This window comes from Carassius gibelio, chromosome B20 (genome assembly GCF_023724105.1).
Source record: "Carassius gibelio isolate Cgi1373 ecotype wild population from Czech Republic chromosome B20, carGib1.2-hapl.c, whole genome shotgun sequence".
NCBI classification, from domain to species: Eukaryota; Metazoa; Chordata; class Actinopteri; order Cypriniformes; family Cyprinidae; genus Carassius; species Carassius gibelio.
This window is the reverse complement of record NC_068415.1, coordinates 11010689-11032212: the sequence shown is the minus strand read 5'-3', so window position 1 is coordinate 11032212 and position 21524 is coordinate 11010689. Positions and strand designations below refer to the sequence as shown.

The following is a 21524-nucleotide window of genomic DNA, read 5'->3' as shown; positions in this document are numbered from 1 at the left end:
ATGGAAGTAGTCACTGAAAACGTATGACACGAACAATTAAAACTAGCTACAGTTATTTCTAAATTATAACTACACTGAGTCCCCAGCAGGACAACAATCAAGCATCTTGACAATGACCTTTTTAATATTCATGAGCTAAGGCGAGCTCCAGGTCTAATAGGCCTACCTTGCAGAGAGCTATCTGTTAGGATTCCCATTTGTCCTAATGGCAAGAGGGACTGACTAACTGCCGAATCAGACAGAGCAGACACATCTCGAACTGTTGTTTGAACATACTGTAGTGTAGTAGCACAACTTCACAAGCGCAAGTCCAGTCCAATCCATAATCAACCCATGTTTAATGCCGTTGACAGCCGCCAGGGTGCGCAAGTTTCCAGTTTAAAGTCACATGACACCAACTGAAGATGTCTGCGACGGAGGAGGACACGGAACTCAGAGATCTACTGATTCAAAACTTGGAAAACAGTGGTGTTTTGAATAAAATTAAGGTATTTTCCTGCCTGTTTCGAAACCCTTTAAAGTATTTATGAGGTTGGAGTAATCTCTGTCTCGTGTGGGACATATTTTATATTCTAAGCGCAATGTTTGTTAGCATAGCACGGTGATGCTAAAGTTGTTATGGGCAGCAGCCACTGGTGTGACAACACTGGGTTATGACACAATGATCTAATAAAACCTGTGTTCCCTCATACAACTAAAAATGAGACATACAGCCAGTGTCATTGTTTATCTTGGCTGTATCAAAGCAAAGCCTGTTTTCTAGTTAACAGGCAAAGCTGCAAAGTCTTGGTTTATTTTATTTTAATAAGGTGTAGTACTCACAGGTATGAAGTCATCTAAAATGACCAGACCACAAGTATTTTATAACACATTTTGGTGGGGTTACAGGCAGAGCTACGTGCAGCTGTTTTTCTTGCCTTAGAAGAGCAAGACAAAGTTGCGGTAATTATAAATAGTTTTAATGTCTTTTTTAGATAATTCAACATAAATTGTATATTTTACTGATCAAATGCAGCTATGTTACTGTATGTTTTTGCATGATCTTTGAACAGAACAAAACACCTCTTGTGAATGAAAACCTCAAAAAGTCCTTAAACACAAAGGATGGTAAGTATGAATTCCATAAAAAGGCATTCGGTTGTTAGTTTTATTTCTGTCTTGTTTGGATTTGATGATGACTTGGGTTGTAATGCACTACACACTTTTTAAAATATGGACAGATTTAGACTAGGCATCATACAAATGCAAACTTGCAATTGTTCATAGATAAAATTGGACATCATACACTAAATTACTCTTTGCTAGGAGGTGCATGAGAAATTACAATATGTGTTCTAAAATCAACTCAAAATATGAAACGTGTTAAATATACTCTGAATCGATGGAATCATAGCCTGAAACTAAAACATCTGTGCCTATCATACACTACATTATTTTCTATGAATTTATTTATTTATTCATTAATTTTTTGACCTGATGTTTTGCTTGCATTTCATTCAATTAATTTAGACTTCACCCTTGCAGTGTTTCATACTGAAATTAGTACGGTATGTCAGTGTTATATAATATGTAACACTGTAAGTGATACACAGTTTGAAGCTGTCATTCAGAAAATCATGTACAGTAAATGTTTTTTGATTGGTTGATTTGAATGTGTTATGCTCTGTCCTCTGTGACCTCAAATCTCTTTCATCTGAACTAACATACCCTACTATGTGTTATTCAGCTCAATGGGCTTGACAGTAGTGACACTCTTTCTATAGAGCTTGGTATATCAGAAACGGCGGTGAATAAAAACACCCCTCTCCTGCTTGAGTTGGTGAAGAGGGGCCGGCATAAAGAGGTGATTTTTGATGCTCCGCATTTTAGTCAATCAAATGAATTCACATCTTTCAGATAGTATGTCTTTCTTTTCTCAGGGAGATCGGTTGATTGAGAGAACTTTTCCCAAGGTACTTTACCACCACTGCTGTCTGGCTCAGGCACAGTCCATGTTATCTGTGTCGATATCTCTGTAACTGTTTTTACACCCACATATACAGTAAGCACAGGTGGGGTTGATGCACTCTCAGAAAACAGATCCAGTCCCAGACTTGTAATAGTGCTAACCCACTTATTTCACTTGTGGTTGGAGAGCACATCTCGGGGTTGATTCTTATCACTAGTTTACCCACACATCACAAACCCCAAGCGATTTATTCAGGTCACACAAGGGAAGGATGATGTAAATGAACCTCTTTAAGTGGTGCTGCAAAAAAAGGTTTTCCTGTGAAGATACCTGTGCAAAACAAGCTTGTCCTACTTCTAGATATTTTGTCTTGTTTTGTGGGCACATTACGTTTTATTGGTTTAATCAAGCCCTTGACTGCTGTCTTGTCAGATGAGACTTCAAATGCTAAAGTTTCATAGTTGTACAATGTGATATCCTGTCTAGTTTGTAAGTGCACAAGCTGAACACAGATGTCTCAAACATGTGGTGTATATGACAAATTTGTATAAATAAAAAAATATGTAAAATATTACACGAATCAGGGAATTTTCAATAATAAAGGGCTGCTACAATGATTTTATCCTGAGTGTAATCTGCAATAATTGTAGTGATGTTTGTAAATGGTTTTTAGGAATTGTTGCCCCGTCAAATTGCTGATGCCCGCAAAAGATTTGACAGCCATGACAAGGTAACATTTTATTCGACATAAAAAAAAAAAAAAAATTGTTTCTTTTTTATTATTGATTAAATAATAATTAATGCAATATGCCATACAATATATAATTGTAAATATGAAAGTACTGCTATTTTGAAATTAATATTCATTAGATATCTTCTTATTCACTGTATTATTCTTTTGGTCATAAATCTTTAGAATTATTATATAATAATACATTCGTAATGAATAACCAAATGATTAGTTTATATATATATATATATATATATATATATATATATATATATATATATATATATATATATATATATATATATAAAATAAATAAACCCTTTATTAGTAATTTATATCTTTTGATTTGACTTCACAGAACAGAAGTGGTGAGATCAACAGAGAAGCTGTTATTGGAATTTTCACTGATCTTTTTCCCCAGTTCAGCAGGTTTGTTTCAGCACTTTGAATGCCACGAACTCTAGGAAATGTACTGGTTTTGAAACCCTCATTTATGTAATGACTGAAAGTATGTACATCTCCCCACACTGTTGGTTTGCTCTTCTATAATCTTCTCTGGTTGAGGTTCATGCTGCTGTGGTCATGTTCTTTCTCATAACTTGTGTAAGGAACGTGTGTATTTCTACACGCAAACCTAAATAAAGGTCTCTTAACAAAAGATCATTATTAAAGATCAGTTTCAGTTGATTGTATTTCATGCACTGTAGCTTTAGCCATTGTGGTTGCAGTTACTATGAATGGTCATATTATTTCAATAATATGTGTGTTTTTTTATCTGCAAATAAAAAAGAAACATGCTGGACAGTTACGTCACTGAGGAATTTAGAGCCAAAGGCAAGAACACAAGTAAGAGTTAGTCTCTGTAATTTTTTTTTTTTTTTTTTTTTTACTTTTCAATCATTTTAGGGATGCAAATTTTATATGTCTGGTAAACTGCAGTAGTTGCTAATAAAATTTTGTTTTCTTTCTTAACTTTACTTAGCTGTAGACTTCCAGGACTTCTTGGGAATGTACAAATGCTTTTTCATTCAGTGTCGGAGTGTGGTGAGCAGCCTTGAACATGTTCTGATTTCTTTCAGCAATCCCTTTTTGTGATTTCAGTATTGAGGCCTGTAATATTGTTTACAGGTTTCCAGTGAGAGTAGCGATGCACTTTATACCTCAAGTAACACCTCTGAAGATAAAATCATTTCTTCTTCCACCAGCAAGGTAAACTGACTTCCTGTCTTTCTTTGTTTTTGTTTCTCTTTCTCCGGTTATCTTTCTCTGACACACACACACACTTTCCTCTCACCTTCTGTCAAGATTATAATCTCTGATTGTTTTATGGACATCAGATATGAGTTATTTTTTATCATGTCTAGTATTCTATATTTCAGCTGTATATGTTAAAAAATAATAATAAACCACAAAGCCACAGCTGGCTTTTGTTGGCCTGTTTATATGCAAAACCTGCAATATGTTATTAAAAATTTGTTTTATAGTATGCACAATTTTCATCCATTCTAATTTCATTTCATCCCATCTCCTTAAATTGAACCCCTGATCATCATTAGTTTTTATGAATAGAAGATGTGTGTAGTTTTGGGTAGCTGTGTTTCCTGCGTTGGATTTATCTGCATATCTTATGCATATCGTGGGTTATCTCTTAGATGTTGGATGATACACAGTAGTAATTTCATGAAGTCATTGTTGTTTGACTCACAAAGGGGGAAGGGGTTTTACCAAAGTATAGGCAGTAGGTTCCTTTGACCCACAACAAAATGATTGTTTTAAATTTAGCTGCTTATGTTATGTGCTTACCCATGCCTTCATAACATTTATAAGAAAAGATCATGATTCGATTATAAGAAATATATTTAGGAATTATTTGAGATTCACTATATTTATTCCCCATACCATTGGGAATTTCAAATATTTTAACACCATTTAAAATTGTTATATATATATATATATATATATATATATATATATATATATATATATATATATATATATATATATATATATATATATATATATATAATTTTTTTTTTTTTTTTTTATTAAAATTTATTTATTATGGTGCTCAATAAACAAAACAAATAATTAATGCTGAATGTAATTCCATCTTCCTATGTTTCTCAAAATGACATTAAATGACTTTTATCCATTATAGATGTTTTCTACATAATATACCATTGGGAAGTTCTAACAGACAACAATTTTGATTAAAACTGTCCAAATCTTTATGAAAGTTCTTTGGATAGACATTACTCCATTAGTCAGTATGCAATAGTTGTTTTTGTGTGTTTGTATTTTACTATAACAGTTTCTCCCTTCATTGTTTTGCATTTGTTTTCATTTTGTTCACTCCATCCATATCGATGTATGATTTAGTGAGGATAGCATGTCATTGTTGTAAAAGGTAAGCTGATGGCTGTATTCTGGTGCTCAGATACCCAGGTATAAAGGATTTGTTAAGCACAGTTCAGCGCAGAAAGAAAAGCCTGACCTAAAGGTAAAGCACATGTGCGTCGGCTCTAATACTGGAGCTTTTGATCGGCTCAACCATGTGGCTTCGTTTGTCTCGTAAATTATTTGTAAATGTATCTATACACATTTGGCTGTTATTAGGTTTCTGCTCCTTCCCATTATTGTTATCACGCATGCAAGTGTAAGTTCATGTTTCAAGACAAAATGACTGCTTTGTATACAAGATGGAGATCCAGAAAGCTCTTGAATGTGTAACGGTGCTAAACGTAGCCCATGGTTGAACTGGAACCATCTTAGCACTTGATATAGTAAACTCTCTATCGCAGAGCAGATTTAAGCTAACACACAATACATATGAGATCAGTGTTTTCAAAAAGATTTAGAGCAAAGATACTGACCATGCTTCTGCTAATCACCTACTAGTACTTTTGTGAAAATAAATGTATTAACACTTACTAACACCTTTTTATTAACTAGATTCAGCATGTAATGTCTAACCTCTTTTTTTTTTGCATATGTATACTACTTCTGAAACAATTTCATCTCAAGTAAAACCTTTCTTTTGAAAATTGTCCTGTAAGTAATTGATCGATTTGTGAGTGGGTTGAATGACGCAGCATTCTTCTTAACGTGGGCCAGTTTCAAAATGGGCTTTTTAACAACCTACTGTTCTTGTAACTTATGTCAGATGATCTTTGCTTTTAATCTTTTAACCATTTACTCATACTAATTCCCGGATCAATTTTACTTGAGAATGACATGTTTTAAAACCACTTTGGCAAAAGGGAACTTATTTTTCTTTGGTTTGTAGTACGTTCATTATGGCGCCTCACTTTCATGCACATAACAGTTCATCTAAAATGTGCAGCTGTTGGTCCAAGCTGAATCGTACAAGCAGTAACTTTATTACATAAACGGATGATGGTTATTGATCATGCTGATTGCATCAGATGAAATATGTCGCTTGTAGCAGAGTATTTTAATAATATTATGGCGTTCCAAAAGGCCGGAGACAGACGACCTGGTGAACCGCTGGGATCTCAGAAGAACAGAGGATCTGTTCAAGTGTCTGAAGGCACAGATGAGGGATTAGGTGATGGGAAAAACCTCCCCACCTCACTGAGGAGAGCACTGGAGTTTGGCCTGGAGGATGAGGATGAAGGAGACTCGTTCTTTGATGATCCTCTTCCTCAACCTCAGAAGACCTATGGCTGGTAAGAATAGCTTTACTCTGAGAAATCATCAAATATGGTTTCTTTTGTGGAACGTTAACCTTAAAAGGGACAACGTATATCCTGTACATACAGTTGAGAGGCTGTGGGGAGAGGCAGGGACAGGGTGAAAGGATGTTGGTCATGAATATTTAGATATATTGATTTTGTTCATACATTCTTTGTTTAGCTCACGGGCGGCATTTAAAATTGAACGGCAGCCTATAGTGGGAAATCTACTCAACCTCCGATAATAGTTGATCTAGGTCACATATTTGCACATGTTGGAGGGGACTTACCCATTTACAAAGCTGTTGTTCAGCATTTGGTTAACATTGAAATTGAATGAATTAAATGCTTACATTCTTTGTAATCTGTCTCTAAATGTTTGTATCTCAAGGGATATGTCACCCTTTTATGGGTATAAATCAAGATACAATATATATTGGGGTGGAATGATGCATGTATTGTTACCGAATCATCATGGTAGGGGCATCTCGGTTCAGGGCATGAGACCTTATGACGAATACAGGCAATTCTCCTCCAGATCAGAAGGGGTTGCCCACAGGAATTCAACGCTGTTTGATAACCAACTCCCAGCAGAAGAACAGCGAATGCCACGAGTAGTGCACTTGAAAACAAATCCCACACTCGACATAAACCATGTGCTGACCGTGAAAGACTATGTTTAAAAACTTGTGTACTAAACTGTTTGTGAAATGGAGCTTTGTGCTCGTGTATCCTACCTCTCTCATTCGGCACAAATCCAAATATTCGATAATATTTCCATATTTGCGATGTAACGTATCTGAATGCTAAACTATTATTTCTTATGTAAATTATAGGCGTTGTGTTTCAGTTCCGTCGGTGACAGAAGCCGCCCACTGATGTTTGGTTAACTGTATTTTATTTTGATAATGAACCAACTGTGCTGTCAAGTTAGCAATGCTGGAACTGATGTGTGTGTGCTCTTGTTTTTATGACATATCAGGACACAACTCTGTATAATGACATGGGTATGACACAGGTATTAAAAGGAGAGGGTTACTTATGAGAACATAACCCATGTCCCCATTTTTCAATACGCTTATAAATCAAACAAAATTTGTTTTTTTTTTAAAAGTAAAAATTTCCACAAAGTTTCCTGTTAGGGTTAGGGTTAGGTGTAGGGTTGGTGTAGGGCCATAGAATATACAGTTTGTACAGTATAAAAACCATTACACCGATGACCCCACAAAAAACAAACGTGTGTATGCGCGCATGCCGGTAGAATCAATTCTACTGTTTCCTTAAACCAGCAGAATCAACATTAAACACTTATTGTCTTATTAATAATGCATCACTGTATAAAGGTCTGCTTTTATTTATGTACACTAAGAATGAAAACAAAACATTGTGGTTTTTTAATAGAAAGAAAACAAATAGGATGTCGCTTTCTGCCATTTAAACTTCCTTTCTGTAAACCAATGAAGCTTGTCACAAAAATGAACTGAAACTCTGCATACAGTCATGCCCCAAAATATGGACACCCTTGGTAAATATGATCAAAGAATGCTGTAAAAAAATTAATCTGCATTGTTAATCCATTTGATCTTTTATTTTAAAACATCACAAAAATCGAACCTTTCATTGGATAATAAGAATTTAAAATGAGGGTAATATTTTTATGAAATAAATGTTTTTCTCTAATACACATTGGCCATTTAAAATTCTCATTATCCACTGAAAGGTTAGAATTTTATGAATTTTTAATAAAAGTAATAATAATTAGTATTTTTTTTTTACATATAGGTTGTTTTAAGTGTCATCTCTATTCAATAAAGACAGACTTCGGCAACTAACTTGACTTTCCTCAACACTCATTTACACATGCGTTTACCCATAGCGTGCTTCCCTCTTCTGGTTCCCCACTACAACAAACATACAACAATTGTTCCTATTGTCACATCCTTTCTCTTTTTTTTTTTTTTTTTTTTTTTTTAAACTTGCTGCATGTAACTAGCATTCTAAACAGCTCTTGATTTCTGATATGAACATAAGATACATTTCCTTATAACTTCTGTATATTAATATCACATTTCCTTAGGACAGTTTCACATTTTTTTTTTTTTTTTTTTTTTGTGATAAAGTCTTTTAAGTATTGCGGTTTCTTTATCAATCGCCCTGCTTTCGTGACATTAGATGCTGGGATGTCTGTCTTTTCGGTGTTCTGCATCTGATTTTCCACATTGTTGGATGTTTGTGATTGAGAATCTGCAGTTCCTGCATGTTCTGTATTGTCAGCCACAACAGTCTCTGTTTGGTTGGATACTCTGAGGGTCATTCCCTGGTCCCTTCGTAGATGTCTACTGTTCCTCCTTATAACGCCTCCAGACTCCAATTGGACATTGAGTCAATGGGCTCCACCACCGTCCCCTTTCTCCAGATCTTATGAGGCTCAAATGGTTGTATTCTGACAGGGTCACCTCGTTTTAGTGTGTCTAAGTCTTTAGCTGATCTGTCATAGTATGTTTGTTGCCGTTGTTGATTTGTTATCAATTCTTTCAAAGAATTCTGAATCTTTGGTTGTAGGAGGCTGGTTTTCGTGGGTAGAATCATCTTTGTGTGACGGCTCAGTAATCTCTGTGCTGGGCTGGTTGACAATCCATGTGTTGGTGTGTTTCTATGATCTAGGATTGCTAGATATGGATCCTGTCTTGACATTTGTGCTTTACGCATCAATCTCTTAGCAGTTTTGACTGCTGATTCTGCCTTGCCATTACTCTGAGGATAGCCAGGTGATGAAGTTTTGTGAAGAAATGCCCAATGGTCACTGAACTTCTGAAACTCCTGTGATGAAAACTGTGGGCCATTGTCAGAGATGACGATGTCTGGAATACCCTGGCGGGCAAAGTGACCTTTCAGCTTTCTTATAACAATAGTCGATTTGGTGTCTGTCAGGTAATCAATTTCCAAAAAATTGGAATAATAGTCTACTGTAATTAGTCCTTGTTGTCAAAAGTAAACAGGTCAGTGCCTACCTTGGCCCAAGGTCTGTCCGGCATTTCATGTGGACGCAGTGTCTCCTTTTGCTGGTTAAAGTCCACTGCGTGGCAGGTGTCACACTGCTGTACATGTGATTTGATCTGCTCATTCATTCCTTGCCAGTACACACACTCTCTGGCCCTCCTCAGGCATCCATCCACACCTAAATGCGAAGAGTGTATACATTGTTTTATTTCCCTCCAAAGCTGCTTAGGGATAACAGCTCGTTCTCCTCTGAAAACAATGCCATCCTGGTAGCTCAACTCCTCTTGAAACAGGTAATAATAACCTATTTCTTGTGGTGTGTCAGCCTTGTTCTTTGGCCAACCTTGTAGTATAGTTTTAATCAGTGTTTGCAAAGTTTTGTCCTTTTTTGTTGCAGAACGGATAGACTCAAATCTGTCTGCTGAGATCGGTACATGTTGTGTCATGTTTATTGTCTCTAACTCTGCTTCAACATCTCCCATGGGTGTGCTCTCGGGGCAGATATGCTCTACTTAGCATGTCTGCTAGCCACATCTCTGGCCCTGGAACATACACAACCTCCACAATCATATTTTTGAAGTCTCAGCATCATCCGTTGGAGTCTTTTAGGTGTTTTCCAAGGGTTTGTGATCACTTTGTGCTGCTACTTTCCATCCGTATGTATAATGGTGAAACTTTTCCATCCCGAACAGTAGAGCTAGTAACTCTTTCTTTATCTGTGCGAAACCCCGTTCGATCTGTGTTAGGGCTCTGCTTGTGAATGCTACTGGCTTACCTCCTTGCATGAGTGCAGCACCAAGGCCTCCCTCTGAGGCATCACATTGGATGGTAAGTTCTTCATCAGGGTTATAATACCTTAACACTGGAGCATTTGCAATTGTTTCTTTTATTTTACAGAATTCCTCTTTGTGCTGTGCAGTCCATCTCCATTCACAGTTTTTGTGTGTCAACTGTCTCAGAGCCTCACACTGGTCTGAAAGATGTGCACAAAACTTTGAGAGTTAATTTACCATCCCTAGTAGTCTCTGAACTGCTTTTACATCTGCTGGTTTCTGCATGTGTGTTATTGCTCGAACTTTGACTGGGTCTATTTTCAATCCATCAGATGTCAGGGGGTGTCCGATGTAAGAGACTTCTCTTTGTCTCAATTTGAACTTATCAGCATTTAGCTTGATACCTTTCTCTCTGCATCGTGCTAGAAATGCTTTCAGTTTTTCATCATGGTCTCTCTCAGCTGATTCTTGTGTCTCTCCTTGTCCTGTAATGAGCACATCATCAGCAATGATGTATACTCCTGGCAGGCCCTCTAATGCGACTGTGAGCTTCCTCTGAAAGATTTCACGGGCCGGACTTATGCCCATGGGCATGCGCAGCCACTGATACCTGCCGAACGGGGAAGAAAATGTGGTGAGATAGCTGGAGTCTTCCTCCAGCTTGACGTGCCAGAATCCACTTTTAACATCGCACACAGTAAACACTTTGGCTTTTGACAGTTCAGGGAGTATGTCATAAATAGTAGGTAGTGGGAAATGACTGCGCTTTAAAGCTCTGTTTAAAGGCCTTGGATCTATACATACTCTGAGACTGCCGCTGGACTTCTGTACGACCACCATACTACTGATCCAATTCGTGCTCCTCTCTACTGGCACAATGAATCCTCTCCTCTGCCGATCTTGCAGCTCTTCCTTCAAAGGTTTCATCATGGCTACTGGAACCCTTCTTTTTGGGAGCTGTACAGGTTTAACAGTGTTGTCAATCTCTATTTTGTACTCACCCTCCAGGCAGCCATCACCCCTGAATACATCAGCATATTCAGTATTTATCTGCTCTAGTGACCACTGGCTGGTCGCAGGCTTTTCTGTGGTGACTATACCATCTATTGCAAGAATGTTCTCATAATGTACTTTGATGAGCTTCATAGTTTCACTTGCCCTCTTCTCTATTAGGGGGACAGTACAGTTGTTATCCACCACCTGGAATTCCAGCCTGTGCAGTTTGTGGTTTCTCGGGTTTCTTACTTTCAGTTTGCACTTTCCTAGTGGTCTCACTTTGCTTTGGTTGTACATTATTAGTACAGTCTTTGTATCCTGCAGTTTTATATCTGGGCTCAGCAGACTGATAGGAATAACATTGCAGCTTGCTCCACAGTCAATCTGAAATTTCACAAGGTCCTTTCCCAAAAGCATCCCTGCTGTGTTTTCTTTTCATTTTCTTCCTCTTTTTTTTCTTTACAGTCTCTGGATTTGCTACACCCACAGTGAGGATGCCCTCATACTCATCACTGTCCTGTTCAGTCACTTTGTTTACTGATTTATGGTTTCCTTGTCTCATCTGGGCTCTACATTTAACTGCAAAGTGATTTGGCTTTCCACACTTTTTACGTTTCTTACCAAAAGCTGGGCATTTCTCTTTGTTCTTTTCATTGTCTCTACCACAGAATCTGCATGTGATCATACTGCCGGGTGGATGGCGATCTAGGCGTGCTCCATGTCTGACGGCATGCACCTCTTCTACCGCGGCACCTGCAATGGCTTTGCTGTTCTGCCGCGACAGCTCCGCTGCTCTGCATATACGTATGCACGTCTGAAGTGTTAAATCCTGGGGGATACAAACATCATGAAATCATGAAACTGTATTATTTGAGTCCCAATAAGATTAGAAATACTTAGCAATAAATTAATTGCCATATGTCTCTTTGTAGTAGTGCCCCTTTTAGGGTTAACATTGAAAAAGTAGTTTTCAAAAAGTCTTTTTTTTTTTTTTTTTTGACACAACTGACAAACTGTTGGTATTGGGTTCTAGGCATGTCACTTAAAAATAGGATGAAGAAATGAAAATGAATAGGAAAACTTAAAATAAATAAAATTGTTTAATTTCAAAAGAGAAGTGTTTTTCATCACTACCAAAATTTTAAATAACACTGACAGTGTTTATTTAAATCATGTTTAAAATGTTAGTTAAATGTAACATTAAAGTTCTACAAACATTTACATCAATACAAATATTCCCAAGTTTGACCTGTTTAATGGCATGTGTTTTTGTTTTAAAAAGCTGAAAGAAAATCAGTTTAGCAAAAGGATAAAGAAAACCAATTTGTTAATGCATATAAGTGGGAAAAAAAAGACATTTAAGCACATTTATCACAGTCCTGGTTTGACTTTCATTGTGGGACTTTCGTTCTACTGAGAGCTTTGAAAAATTACTGTTTCAGTTCCAACTTGTTCTACTGAGACTAAAAGAGCAAATAAAAATGAAATCATCTAAACCGCTGGCACCTTTGATTGTAATTTCAGAAGCATAGATCTGGGTTCTTCATGCTTTTGAAGCACATAACAGTAGTTAATTTTTTACTGTTTAAATATGACAGGCATCCACCCTGAAGTCATAGTTATAAATATAGGCCTTAAATAACTGCTCTAAGAAAAAATACAGAGAAGTGCTTTTATTTTTCTGACTTGTATCTTCTCCTTTTCACTGTTTTCTCTTAATGCTGCACATGAAACAGTGGTTTATCTTCAGCAGATAAGCCTTATTCAGGGCAGAGGCATTCTGAAAAAAGCTATAGTCAGAAAGAGTAAGTACTTCCTGTTTTCTGAGTGTATTCGCATTTTGCTATGGTTTTGACACAGTAAAGGTCGACTTTGGAGCTTTGTTGTATGTTGCACCTTGTCCCTCTTTTGCTTTTCTCCCTCCCTCTTTCTGTAACTGTCTGTGCTCTGTATGTGTTTTCCCCCTCGTGAGAAGTCAACACTGGCAGAGGGAAGGGAGCCTTTCAGGGCGATCCTTATCCCAAATGAGGAGGGGCACTAGCCTCAATGAGTGAGTGTGCATGGAGTGATTCAAGCCATTCAAGCCTACTGCATCCATCTTAACCCATGGGTGCAAAATCAGGCTATGTACTCCCATTGAGGCCGTTCATGTTCATACAGAAGCAGAATACTGTGGTCAGTACAGTTTCACAGTTAACTACCTTTGCATTCACACACAATACAGTGTTAAATAAGAGTAACAGTCTTATGAACAGTCATTTTTCGTATATAATTTCATCACTTTTGTTACAAGTGTTGATTGCAGCTAGGGCTTGACATTGTTCGCACAGACAATATTTATTCATTATTTTTACGTGTCTATGAAATGTTATGAAATATTTCATTTTATCATTATTTTTATTGTTTGCATTATTTTTCAAAATTTAATTTTTTTAGCTGTTGATTCAAGGGATTATAGGAACTATTATAAAATGATCAACAAAAAATTAAGAGTCATAAAAATATCATTACATTCAGTACACACACACATGCATTCAGTTCACACGCACACACACACGCGCACACACACTACACACATTCTGTATTTGGTCCAAACACAAAATATAGCCGTTTTTCTCTCACCATCCACATAAAATATACTGTAAAACAGGAAATCCAACAACTGATACCAAAAGTACAAGAGTAGTGCAGTAGCGACGACCACAATTGTTTTGCCTTTATACTTCTCCTTTCTTTTCTTCTCTGCATTTGCTCTGCATGTTTTCTGTGTATTTCTCTCTCTTTCCCTCTCAATGGCCCTGACCTGGTTCTTCTTGGTGTTATATGTATGTGTGGATGAACATACTCTTGCTCTGTCTGGCCTCAGTCTGTCTGCTATAGGCAGTGATAAAGAGGGAGATGGAGAGGACATGCTCTCTGACTGTGATAACAGGCCTAAACCCAGGTGAGCTGGGCCATTTCCCGTCTGTCTCCTGCCATAACTTCCCTCTTCCTCCACTCCTCATATGGCTGTCAGCTCACACAGAGTCTCATCCTGTCTGTTTTCCAGGGGAGAAGGTTTGGGCAGCAGTTTAGGAAAAGCATTCATGGCAGACGCGCAGCTGAAGAGTGCGGGAGGATCGTTTGAGAGCAGTCAGAAAGACCATTCATCTGATAAAAACGGTAGCAAGCCATTTGCGACTTTCTCAGATGATTCTGGATTGATCCAGAGATTATGCATAATCTTTACACCTAATTTAACCCACCTAAGGTTTCTAAAAACATTATGAATCATTAGAGTGGGATTGCGACTTTCTGGAATGAAATTGAATCAACCCATGATGTGCTTAAAGATTTATATGAATTTGACACTAATATTTTATTTCTCCATAATTGTTATCTTAGGTACGTCTAGTTCTAAAGATAAGGTTGTAAAAGAGTTTCCCGTTCCAAATGAGAAAACTGCATCTCCTTTGCTGGGTAGGAACTCCTCAGTAATACATTACATTTTTGACTTCATATCATACAATCATACAACTCTACTCACTATCACAATCCTTATTTCTCTCTCTTTTTTTGTTTTTGTTTTTAAATGCTTTCCAGATGATGATCTTGACTATGACGATGACTTCAACAGGTAAAGAATGTTTCCATCAGATGTTATTTTGCTCCGTCTGAATCCTGATGAAGTGTTGTCACCTCTGTCTTTTTCTCTTCAGTCATCTCTCTGAAAACTCTAAGAGTGAAGTGAGCATCGATGAGGAGATTGAGGTGGTGTCGATAGAGGGGCCTGACATCAGCCATAAGGTATTCTTAAAAAAAGTGCCATTACTTGTGTTGCCATTGCTTGTTTCAGAAGAAATTTAAATGACTTTATTTCTTGATCATTTTCCAATATAATAAAGCTGTAAAGAAATGATTGACATTTATAATATTGTATAAATATAATATTGATGTAGTTATTCTTAATGTCACTTAATTCTAGCCCTGCTTTTCATAAATCTATGTGAAGAGGGATAAATGTCAATAAGAGTAGCCTCATGGATAAGACTGCATTGTGTAGAAGGCAAGAAATGAGAGTGGCATGTTTTTCATTTGTAAATATAGGTGCTTAAAGAGGCCCAGTGAGAGCAAGTGACATAAGTACTCATTGTATAAAAATAAATAAATAAATAATAAGATTTTGTTTAACCTTGGCTGAAATTTGGGATTTTATTGACTCTGATCTCATCGTTTCTCTTGCTGTCTTTTTTTCTAGCTTGATGAAACCACTCAGGATGTGAGCGTTTCACAGATAAGTTTGGGTGCAGACTACATTGAAGACGTTGCTTGAAACCTATTTGTTGGTTCTTTATTTTATACTTTATGTATTTATGGATTTTGTTGACAATAAATAATTAATTACAGCCTGACTGTTGACTCCTCCTGTTTTTCTTTGCCTTTTTTTTATTTATTTTTACGCACGGACAGAAATGAAAGGATAGCAAATTGTGAGTTCTTGGTTTAAAATAACACAGTCATTGAGTTGGGTAACAAAGTTGTTTGTTTTAATGTCAGTGAAAGTGTAGAAGGCATCAAAGTGAAATGAGTCTTTAGGACTATTTAAACCATACATAAATTGCTCGCTTGGGTATTTCTGTTGGAGGTGCAACTTCAACCTTTTACATGAAGCCATAATCCTTTCTGTACTGTGTGCGTTTGTCGGGCAGCTTTGATGGTCTCGCACTAACACCTACATGTTCCTGTACAGCTCTCAGTGAAGTGCCGCCTTCTGTTCAGGTCAGATAATTGTCATTCTTATTACACAGCTCTGCCCTACCCAGAGGTTGTCTTTCCTCATTAAAAACAAGAAGGAACAGAAACCTCTCACTGCTTTCCATTAGATTTGTTTGTGCTGATACTGGTAAGTCGCTTCTTTTTCCCACTTCAGTCACATGTTACATTTTTAAGTGGAAATTTCAGTCAGTGTCGGTTTGTGTTAATATGTATGTATTTAATTACCCAGTTTGCAGACAAATTATTTATGTTAGTCTTTGTGTGTGTATATATTTAAATGGGAAGATTTTAGTGTGCAGGTTCTGTGTTTAAGTGAGACTCTTGCAAACTGATATTGGTACACTTAAGAGAAAATTGTTTAGCTCAAAACTAAGATACCATAGTCAACATTAGAAGTGGATCAAAACCTTTAATCAAAGTTGTCCTAAAACCAAAATCCGTTCTTGTCTTGACAACTTTGTATACATTTTTTCATCCACTTCAAATGTTGACTACTATATAATTATATATATATATATATATATATAGAGAGAGAGAGAGAGAGAGAGAGAGAGAGAGAGATAAATGCATAGATTGATGAATGGCATAGTTTTTTTCATAGCAATGAATAAATGCATAATTCTTCTATATGCCAGTAACTAGTAAAGACATGAACAAAAGAAAATGACTAAAAACTTGTCTGGAAATAAAAAGTTATATATTATTATTTATATAATTTATGAATAAATATAAAGTTTATTTCATAAATTATTGTTTGAATTTATGGTAAGCACTTTTTAGCTTTTATTATTATTATTATTTTTTCATAATTTACCATTGCATGGGTTTTCCTGAATCTGTGTGACATTATGTTATGAAAAGCCTAGTTTTTCAAGCTTGATGCTTGCTATAAAATGTATGAATGCATGGAAAGTAGTAAAAAGTTGAAAAAATGCAATGCTTTGCTAGACAAACGTGTTCTTCAGGACAAATGGCCAGTTAATGTGTTGTATGCATTGAATCTTATGCTGTGTACGTGACCTGATTTTCTGCAGGTTTCCTCCTCCTGCAAAGTTAAAATGTCAAACTACAAAGCAAAATTTGCACTGAGAGCTTTTTCCTAGTGTGGAGTGAATGATTGGATTTAATCTGTCCTGTAACTCACACTCCCATTTCTTTGTTTTTGATATTTTAGTATTGTACATTAGATTTCAGTTAGGCATCTTTAAGATCTGCCATAAAATTTGGTTTTGTCCTGTTCTTATTTCTTTCCTTGCAGTCTCAGGCGGAGAAAATGGAGGATTATTACTACAGTGAATTAGAAGATGCGTATAATGGATTGGTGGAGCCATGTTCGATGGAGAGCAAATTGATGCTTGAAAACTTCCTCCAGTTATTTGTTCACCCTATCATTTGTTTTGTTGGTTTTATTGGCAATGCTCTCGTGATCATGACATACGCTCTCTACAAGCGGACCAAGTCCATGACTGATGTGTATCTGCTGAACGTGGCCATCGCTGACATCCTGTTTGTGGTGGCACTGCCTTTGATTATCTACAGCGAGCAGTATGGGTGGTCCATGGGGAACTTGTCTTGCAAGCTTCTGCGTGGCATCTACAGTGTCAACCTCTACAGCGGCATGCTGCTCCTGGCTTGCATCAGTGGAGATCGCTACCTTGCCATCGTACAGGCACGCCGGTCTTACCGGCTGCGTTCAAGCACTCTGCTTTACAGCCACCTGGTCTGTGCAGTAGTCTGGTTGTCAGCCCTGCTCTTGTCCCTTCCTACCTTCATGTTTTATGAGCGCTACCATCCCGGCCCATCTGAAACCTCCATGTGGAATGGTACTGACAGTGAAGATGGGCCATATGTCTGCTTTTTTAAATTTGAGTCAAATGAAACGGCACGTGTGATGAAAACTGTGGTGCCCAGCTCTCAGGTTGCATTGGGTTTCTTCTTGCCGCTGCTGATCATGGGATTCTGTTACTCAAGCGTCATTGTCACCCTCCTTCGGGCCAAGAACTTTCAGAGACACAAGGCAGTGCGTGTGGTCCTTACTGTGGTCCTTGTGTTTGTGGTCTGCCATATGCCTTATAATATAGCACTCTTGTTTTATACCATCAACATGTTTCAAGAGCAGGAATGCAGCTTCGAGGAGTCCATCGGATTGACCATGATCATAACGAGAAGCTTGGCGTATCTGCACGCTTGTCTCAATCCCCTGCTGTACGCCTTCATCGGGGTGAATTTCAGAAACCACTTCCAGAAGATCTTACGGGACATCTGGTGCTTGGGGAAGAACTACATGTCAGCGAGACGGTCCTCACGGGCCACCACTGAAATTTACATTTCCATGCGGCGCTCTATGGATGGCTCGTACAATGAAAATGGCACTTCATTTACCATGTGATTTGAAGTCTGACTGGAAAAGAAAGAAAAAAAGTCTCCCAGTTTGACTGGGAAAATGTGAGGTTTCTGTAAATGATGAATTAACTGACTTAATCTTATTATTAATCTTTTTTTTTTTTTTTTTTTTTTTTTGAGAAATTGTCAATTACAAACCAAAGACGGAAATGGTTATTCCTTGTTTCACTGTGCTAGAAGAGCAAAGTGTAAAAAGTTTTCTGTTTATGAATGGATTTTGCAATCAGTAGGCACTATATGTAGTACTAATGCAGAACTTTTTTTTTTATATATGTACTATTTACCTTTTGTACATAGAATCTTTAACATTGCCTAATGTACCCAAGATATAAACCTTGTAAGTTTTATCTAAATACTAAATAAATTAAGCAAGATATTACAAATAGTGAAGAGTGACATTATTAAATAAGATCCAGTGCTGAGAATCAGTGAACTATCTGAGGCTTACCAAGGTAGATGCTCTTAAACCCTTTTGCTCACAGTTATCTACAAAAACTAGTTCCTTCCCCCAAAACATATGATATATCTTTTTTTTTTTTTTTACTTCATACACCACCACAGTACTTAATATTTACCTTTCTAATCAATTATTCAGCAACTAGTCACCATCAATGTAACGATACAAAATCAAATGGAAATGTAACAGTTTTTAAGGAGTCCTGCTCATCACACCCATTTTTTTTTACAATTGTCTAAATAAATTAGAATGTCTTGGAAAAGTTGATTTATTTCAGTAATTCAAATTGTGAAACTTGTGTATTAAATAAATTCAATTCACACAGACATTTAACACAAAAAAAAACAACAACAACAAATTAGACTATGGTGACATATATGGCCAATAAGCTAATCAACTCAAAACACCTTCAAAGGTTTCCTGAGCCTTCAAAATGGTTTCTCAGTTTGACTCACTAGGCTACACAATCATGGGAAAGACTGCTGATCTGACAGTTGTCCAGAAAAAAAAAAATCATTGACACGCCAGAAACATTCATTGCCAAAGAAGCTGGCTGATCACAGAGTGCTGTATCCAAGCATTTTAACAGAAAGTTGAGTGGAAGGAAAAAGTGTGGAAGAAAAAGTTGCACAATCGACCGAGAGAACTGCAGCCTTATGAGGATTGTGAAGCAAAATCGATTCAAGAATTTTGAACTTCACAAGAATTGGACTGAGGCTGGGGTTAAGGCAACAAGAGCCACCACACACACACGTGTCAAGGAATTTGCTGAACCACACACAACGTCAGAGGCGTCTTACCTGGGCTAAGGAGAAGAAGAACTGGACTGTTGCTCAGTGGTCCAAAGTCCTCTTTTCATATGAGAGCAAGTTTTATATTTCATTTGGAAACCAAGGTCCTAGAGACTGGAGGAAGGCTGAAGATGCTCATAACCCAAGCTGATGAAGTCCAGTGTTAAGTTTCCACAGTCTGTGATGATTTGGGGTACAGTCAGTGTCATCTGCTGGTGTTGGTCCATTGTGTTGTTTGAAAACCAATTTTCACTGCACCCATTTACCAAGACGTTTTGGAGCACTTCATGCTTCCTTCTGCTGACCAGCTTTTTGAAGATGCTGATTTAATTTTCCAGCAGGATTTGGCACCTGCTCACACTGCCAAAAGCGCCAAAAGTTGGTTAAATGACCATGGTGTTGATGTGCTTGACTGGCCATCAAACTCACCGGACCTGAACAACAGAGAGAATCTATAAGGTATTGTCAAGAGGGAAATGTGAAACGAGAGACCAAAAAACGCAGATGAGCTGAAGTTCACTGTCAAAGAAACCTTGGCTTCCATACCACCTCAGCAGTGCCAAAAACTGATCCCCTCCATTCCACACCGAAAGCAAAAGGAGCCCCTACCAAGTATTGAGTACAAGTACAGTAAATTAGCATACTTTCCAGAAGGTCAACAATTTTATTTTATTTTATTTTTTATTGGTCTTATGAAGTATTCTAATTTGTTGAGATGGTGAATTGGTGGGTTTTTGTTAAATGTGAGCCAAAACCATCACAATTAAAACAAAAAGACTTCAGTCTTAAACAAAACTACTTCAGTCTGTGTGCATTGAATATATTTAAAACACGTGTTTCACAATTTGAATTGAATTACTGACATAAATGAACTTTTCCACGACATTCTAATTTATTTTTATTTATTTTTTTTTTCTCATCTCACTCTGCAGTACACCAACAAGCACTCATATTATGCAATTACAATCATCCCATCAATCCAGTCTTTCAAATCAGGAGATTTGGGGAATTCCCAATTGAGCAAGATCATTCTGATAGCTGTGATCCAACCAATCTTAATACATTTTTTGCTACATTAGAAACAACTGATTTATCTCCAAGAACGCATAATTATTGTTCTACAGGTAAATTAAAGCCCAACCACTCCTTAAAAGTATTCTCAAAATGGTGAATAATAGTATCTATGCACTATTTGGGCTTTCCTGTTCTTACCCACATTAGATGAAATATCCAGCCAGCCAGTCATTAACATGAATATTAATTTCCAAATCCTGCCATATTGTTTTAAGGTTATTACGCGATTCAAATTTTCCGCTCTCCAACCAAATTTAAAAGCTGTTGTTGGTTAATGAATATTTGACTAAAGAACTTGCATCTCGACTGGACTCTTGTCCAGTGGTGGCACGTCGGGGGGGGGCAGCTTTTCTAAAATTTTGAGGTGAAAATGGAAGGAGAACGATTTAATGTAAATAAATTTCATAATTATTTTCAGTTTATGTCTCAGAATGTTTTTTTTTTTTTGGTAATTTCACTGCTGTAATAATGTTACTGAAGTTGGAAAGCGCTGCTTTTCTACAACGTGTGCCAAATCTGCTAAGTGATAGAGAAGGGGAGGGGGAGAGCTGTGCCTAGTCCAAATACCCACACTAGTGGTTTTGGCCTTGTCAACTTGACAGTGCATGCGCACCACAGGAAGTAAGCGTGCAAGACTTCACCAGGTCTTAAATGGGTCATATGATGTGATTTAAATTTTTCCTTTCTCTTTGGAGTATTACAAGTTCTTGGTGCATTAAGATGATCTGTAGATCCAAAGAGATATTCTTTATAAAAGTTAAGAGTCAACCACACCCCACTAAAAAGGCTCGTTCTAACACACTAACACACTCTACGTCATGATGAAAGAAGATTTGCATAAAGCCGCCAAAATGTTCATGTGGAGTCCAGCCTGGGGTTGTCACATGTGGTTGCCTGTCGAC

At 37.2% G+C, this 21524-nt stretch overlaps 2 protein-coding genes across 13 annotated transcripts; both read left to right on the top strand.

Moving 5' to 3' along the window:
• The first annotated feature begins 325 nt into the window (after nt 1-325).
• On the top strand, nt 326-15533 carry LOC127983952 (centrosomal protein 43). Of its 11 annotated transcripts, none has more exons than XM_052586374.1 (20): nt 326-488; nt 889-942; nt 1053-1107; nt 1764-1843; nt 1920-1952; nt 2622-2678; nt 3037-3107; nt 3469-3524; nt 3661-3722; nt 3807-3887; nt 5116-5178; nt 6159-6367; nt 12879-12947; nt 13118-13192; nt 14009-14086; nt 14192-14304; nt 14527-14601; nt 14725-14758; nt 14841-14928; nt 15380-15533. In XM_052586374.1, the coding sequence occupies exons 1-20, from the start codon at nt 405-407 to the stop codon at nt 15452-15454; spliced, it is 1512 nt and encodes a 503-aa protein (XP_052442334.1). In that variant the 5' UTR covers nt 326-404; the 3' UTR covers nt 15455-15533. The 11 variants fall into 11 exon arrangements, with proteins under 11 accessions (XP_052442334.1, XP_052442335.1, XP_052442336.1 ...); XM_052586382.1 differs by having other exon boundaries at nt 457-488; nt 1727-1843; XM_052586375.1 differs by lacking the exon at nt 1920-1952.
• Nucleotides 15512-20972, top strand: ccr6a (chemokine (C-C motif) receptor 6a). Of its 2 annotated transcripts, XM_052586387.1 has the most exons (3): nt 15512-15611; nt 15930-16024; nt 17156-20972. In XM_052586387.1, the coding sequence occupies exon 3, from the start codon at nt 17171-17173 to the stop codon at nt 18284-18286; it is 1116 nt and encodes a 371-aa protein (XP_052442347.1). In that variant the 5' UTR covers nt 15512-15611; nt 15930-16024; nt 17156-17170; the 3' UTR covers nt 18287-20972. The 2 variants fall into 2 exon arrangements, with proteins under 2 accessions (XP_052442347.1, XP_052442346.1); XM_052586386.1 differs by lacking the exon at nt 15512-15611 and having other exon boundaries at nt 15681-16024.
• The last annotated feature ends 552 nt before the right edge of the window (nt 20973-21524 follow it).